This window comes from Dermacentor silvarum, chromosome 9 (genome assembly GCF_013339745.2).
Source record: "Dermacentor silvarum isolate Dsil-2018 chromosome 9, BIME_Dsil_1.4, whole genome shotgun sequence".
In the NCBI taxonomy this organism is placed as follows: Eukaryota; Metazoa; Arthropoda; class Arachnida; order Ixodida; family Ixodidae; genus Dermacentor; species Dermacentor silvarum.
The window spans coordinates 48,718,819-48,724,116 of NC_051162.1; the positions used below are offsets into that span (position 1 = coordinate 48,718,819).

The window sequence follows — 5,298 nt, forward strand, 5'->3', positions numbered from 1 at the left end:
GAGCAGATGCGCGCCTTGTGTAAAAGGATGGCGTCGCGTGGGAAACAAAACATAAAGACGCTGGCTCGTGCTCTCGGCTACGACACTACATCGTTCTTCTTGTAGGTGGCGTCGTGAGTCTTCATACGCGGTGATTCGCATATCGTAAACAACCAGCGTAGTGGTTGCCGCGTTGGAGCTCTAAAGCAAACGAAGGTGTATCAGCCGAAGACAAAGAATCTCCTTAAGGAAAACAGGGTGTCCCAACAGAACTCCAAAGACGGACCCGTGCTTACGCATTTATAACGAACCTGCAACAGATCATCCCAAGTTTTATTTTAAGAAACAATGCAGGCTAGATATACCGGGTGTTCAAAATTAAGCATTATGGTTTTCTTAAAATTAGGCACTGGGAGGCACGTGAAGACCACCTGCGCAAATAAGTTATGTGACCAGGGGGACACAAAGTAGGATGATAATTATCGCTGCCAGCAGCCGAATTCACTAAAATTGAATAATTAACTTTTTATTGACTGCAGTAAGAAACACGAATGCCTCTAAGTTTTCAATACAAACATACCCACTGCAGTCGACAAAAAAATAATTGTTCAATTTGAGTTAATTGGGCACTCATTTCGATGATCACAGCGATTATTATCATCTCACTTTGTGGCCCCCTTGCTACTTAACTTATTAGCAAAGGTGGTCTTCGCGTGCCTCCCAGTGCCTAATTTTAAGAAAAGCATAAAGCTTAGTTTTGAACACCCTGTATTATCAGGCACAGCCGCCAAGCACATCACTGTTTGGGTAACGTCTTTTTCCTATAAGCTCGGAGAAACCGATATCTGGCTTCGCTACAGGTCTTCTTCCTCTTTCTGGGGTTTTACGTGCCAAAACCAGTTCTGATTATGAGGCACGCCGTAGTGGAAGGCTCCGGATTAATTTTGGCCACCTGGGGTTCTTTAACGTGCACTACAACTCAAGCACACGGGCGTCTTTGCACTCCGCCTCCATCGAAATGTGGCCGCCGCGGCCAGGATTCGATCCCGCGATCTCGTGCTCAGCAGTGCAACGCCTGAGCTGACTGACCCACTACGGTGGGCTACAGGTGCTGCTCTAGACGTATAAAACGCGGGTTTATTGTGAGCAGAAACGGTGAATTTCGGTAAGTAAGAAAGGCTACTATCATCATCATTGACAGAAAAACCTGGATCCGCCCCCGGTTGCTGACCCACAGATCGTGCGCATTTCGCTGCAGCAGACCGTAAGTTCACGAAGCAAACATGCAACAGGTTCTGTGAGCACACGCTTCACGTTCGTGTTCTACCGATTCGTTTGAAAGAAGGACCAACCATAATTTTTCATCGTTGTCGTGTAGTAAGAGGAGGGGGCTATCGTGTGTAATTGGGATCCATTGTTACGGGTACATGGGCTTGTAGCCTCAGCTGGGCGCCGCCGCTGAGCGCCGGCAGCAGCGGCAGTTTTGTGCAGGTGCAACGAGCGACGTGATGTGATGCGATATCACTGCGTATTGAGAGCGAAATCGAAGAAGCAAACGATTTGTCAGACTAAAAAAAAAACACAGCAGGACTCATCAGTTCATTTCCTTTTCCTTTACCCTCTGCTAGCTTCAATACTAGTAAAGGAGGGAAGGTGTTTGAGCTCCGAAGTCCGCGGCCCTCGATTGCTTGAGTGCGCGGTTGCAGCGTGAAGGAAGAGCCCTTGTCCGGTAAAGAGACGCTTTATTAAAACGCACAGGCGTCTTTCCGGGTCCACGCCGGACGTCCGCTCTCTCCCATACAAGCAAAACATGAATCTTTAAACGCTCAGTTGCACAAACAGTCGCAAACCAGCCAGTCACACATGGGGGTTCACACCATTGCATCCGATGGCACCAACACGTTCGTGACAGACGCGGCATTGGTCAGAAGCATGTCACAATCTACAACACGCAAAGGAGGGATAGGTTCACTGAAAGGAACGTGTCATCTCACTCTCCCCTACGTTAGACCCCGAGTATTAGCCTTGATGACCGCTGGCAGCGGAGGCCAGGCTCGAGCTCGAACTTGTAACCACAAATTGCCCTTGTCGTTCAGCTTTGTGTACGCATCAGCCCACGGGCTAAACACCTCCTTCAAGAAGCCGCCACACCAGCTGCGGCAATGTTCCCACGAAGCCATCTGCTATTGACCATATGTGCGCCCGACAATGGGCTGCTTTGCCAGCATTAAGAAAACTCGGCCACCCCGTGCAGCTGTGGGCTGGATCGCTTGAGCGCCCCGCACACCGTAATTGTGACCCTATGGCGATCGCTCACAACAGCGCCCATCGGTCGCAGCCGGCTAAGTGGTCGCAGAAGTATTTCCGTTTTCTCTAGGCATTCTCAAAAGGCGCGCGCGGATGCCAGACAATGACACTATAACCCGGTGGCCGTGTTTCGCGTCGCCCAATTTCTGTCTACGCTTCCCCGTCCGGCGGCGAGGCCCACAAACAATCCACAGTAGCGGCCGATACTGTCAACGGGACATCTGGGAAGCCCGGGGGCGTCTAGCGATGGCTTCAAAAATATCCCTTCCTCTTCTCTTCACGCCCGTCTCGCCGAACGCTTGCCATTCAGCTCGGACCGTCTTGCCCTTTGTCCTAGCGAGGGTGCGCATTTGGCAGCTCTTCTACGGCCCAACCACTAAGCCGCATTTCTTTCCATGCGTGGGTGTCTCCCGCGACCCCTCTTCGCGGAGCCCATCCGCGTCCTTCCTTTGCGGTAATTTCCCGCACAGCAGCGTGTGAAATCGGTCCTGCGTTTTTCAGTACTCGCATGAACTGGGCCACACAACAACACCAACTCCGTATACCTCATACTAACTTCATCTCACAATGACTGTCGATGGTAATGCGAAAAGCAGTCTGACGTCATGTTTATTTAACACGTGTAGTGGTAAATATGAAACTTTCGTTGCTTCGGCTATATGCCACATACTCCGATATCCTCCCACGTTGCTGTGGCTATGATCGTGCTAAGGGACTTGGTCAACGACGATGAGCTCACGGGTGAAACCAGTTTAGTTTACCTGGTCGACAGTACGGCTAAGAAGCTTCCCGAAGCCAAGATTGAGGTCGAGACCCCAGCGAGGATATTATTCCATGCCCGGGATGTGGGAGCGGCCATGAGAGAGTGGCGGCGAGGGTCCTTCGAGCAGTCCCAGATAATGGGGTGGAGAGTGACGATATCTCCGCATAGCTTACAGTGGGGGTCGATTAGCTCCGGCTATATGTAGGAGAGGACCTGGGGGCAAGAAAACGAATGCGTCTGTAAGCGACTCCAGATGATTTCTTGACACTTGGTCAATTTAGGGTGAGGTGGTGGTCGCGGTTGTCTCGAGATTCTATAGCAGCTGGGGATGTCACTGTATGACGTCAAAGGTTCCCTATTCGAGTCCTCCGGGTTGGAGGCCTGTCCCGGCACTCGGTGGGCGAATCCTCGAGCATGTTGGTTGGCAGCCTCGTTCCCCGGGTTCCCCTACTGGACCGGGACTCATACGATTGGACAAGTGAAAACCTCTGCGTCGTCATCGTCCTCCTAGCTTCCATACTCAGGGGGAAAGTGAGAACGAGAAGAGAGAAGGGGGTGAAGTAGTCGTAGCGTTGTAGGAGCTACGATGCCACGAGTGAAGTTACTGATGGCGGCATTGGAGTCGCTCAGAATTGTGGTGAAGCCTGCCGCTGCTGCAAGTGCGATGGCGACCTCTTCGGCTTCAATTGCGTTGGGGGCTCTCAGCGAGCATGCTGTGCGTAGACGGGACTCGTGGTCGCTGTTGTTGGGAAGAGAGACCACGTTGATAGCGAAGTTGTTATTGGATGGGTATTTGGCGGCATCTACGTAAGCCGCTTCCGGGTTAGACCTGTGAGTTTTGTGGAGAGTCCTTGCTCTCGCTTTTCTTCTTCCATCATGGTGGCTGGCTAACATGTTCGTTGGTATTGGCTTGATGAGGAATTGCTTCCTAATTTCTGGTGGAATGGTGGCAGGGTCATTGCGCGTTGGAGAAACCCTGTGCCCAATGCGGTCCAGGATCCAACGGCCCGTCCTGCTTCCTTGAAGCCGGTTATTTGAGCAGTCCTTTGCGCTTCTAGGAGATCCTCCACGGTATTGTGTAGGCCCAAACTGAGGAGGCGTTCTGTTGAGGTATTATGGGGAAGTCCCGGGACGGTCTTATAAGCCATGCGTATCAGGCGGTCTAGGCGATCGCGTTCGGTTTGTCGGAGTTGTAGGTATGGCAAAGCGTACGTGAAGCGCGGCACGACAAAGGTCTGAATTATGTGGAGTAATTTCTTCTCCTTCATGCCCTGCCTGCGCGCGCTTACCCTGTGTATCAAACGAGCCATCTGATTTACCCATATGGCAAGGCGGTCTAGTGTGATATTGTTGTGGTGGTTTTTCTGCACGATGACGCCAAGTATCCTAACGTGCTCCACTTGGGGTATTGGCATGCCGTTAACCAGTACGTTGATAATGGGTAGTGGAGATTTTATTCTTCGTAGGTCGAGAGGTCGGACCATCATCAATTCAGACTTGCTTTGTGAACTCGAGGCGTGCGTCACCCACATGTTGGATGACTACGTCCGCGGCCCTCTGGAGAGTCTCCTCGATCTGTCCGTCGGACCCGGTGGCCGTCCATGGCATCATGTCGTCCGCATAAAGTGTGTGGATTGCGTCCAGCTTGAGGGGTAGTGACCTTATTGCGAGGTTGAAGAGAAATGGTGAGAGAACGGCTCCCTGAGGGTTGCCACGGTCGCCGAGTTTGATCAGCTGGGAAGTGAGGCAGCCCACCGATAGCTCAACCGTTCTGTCGGAGAGAAAGGCACTAATATATTTGTATGTGCACTCTCCTGGTTGTAGTGCGGCTAGACTGCTGACAATGGAGGAGTGCTTCACGTTGTCGAAGACGTTGCGAAGGTCCAGACCCGATAGAGCTTTGGTGTTTTTGCCACTGTCTGGTTTGATAAGGGCGTTGTGCAACTGGATGAGGGCATCCTGGGTAGAGAGATGTGCACGGAAGCCCAGCATCGAGGGGGGAAGAAGGTTGTGCTCTTCTGCATAATTTTGTAGGCGACAGAGCACAACGTGCTCCATCAGCTTACCCAGGCACCAGGTAAGGGAGATGGGTCACAGGTTGCCGAGCTCGAGTTTCTTGCCCGGTTTCGGAATTAAGGAGACCCTGGCGTGCTTCCACTCTGCAGGTATTTGGCCGGATCGTTAGCATTTATTCATGTATTTGCCCGCACTGATTTCGAGTCGAGGTTGCGGAGCATTTTGTTGGTCAT

The 5,298-nt window shown here is 51.8% G+C and overlaps 1 protein-coding gene across 1 annotated transcript; it reads right to left on the reverse strand.

Moving 5' to 3' along the window:
- Positions 1 to 4,540: 4,540 nt before the first annotated feature.
- Positions 4,541 to 5,041, reverse strand: LOC119463575 (uncharacterized). The gene has a single exon (XM_037724404.1). The coding sequence runs from the start codon at positions 5,039 to 5,041 to the stop codon at positions 4,541 to 4,543; it is 501 nt and encodes a 166-aa protein (XP_037580332.1).
- Positions 5,042 to 5,298: the final 257 nt, after the last annotated feature.

What these genes read in the sequence shown, in the direction of transcription:
- LOC119463575 (XM_037724404.1), bottom strand. Translation starts at nt 5,041, where the DNA reads ATGCTGGGCTTCCGTGCACATCTCTCTACCCAGGATGCCCTCATCCAG.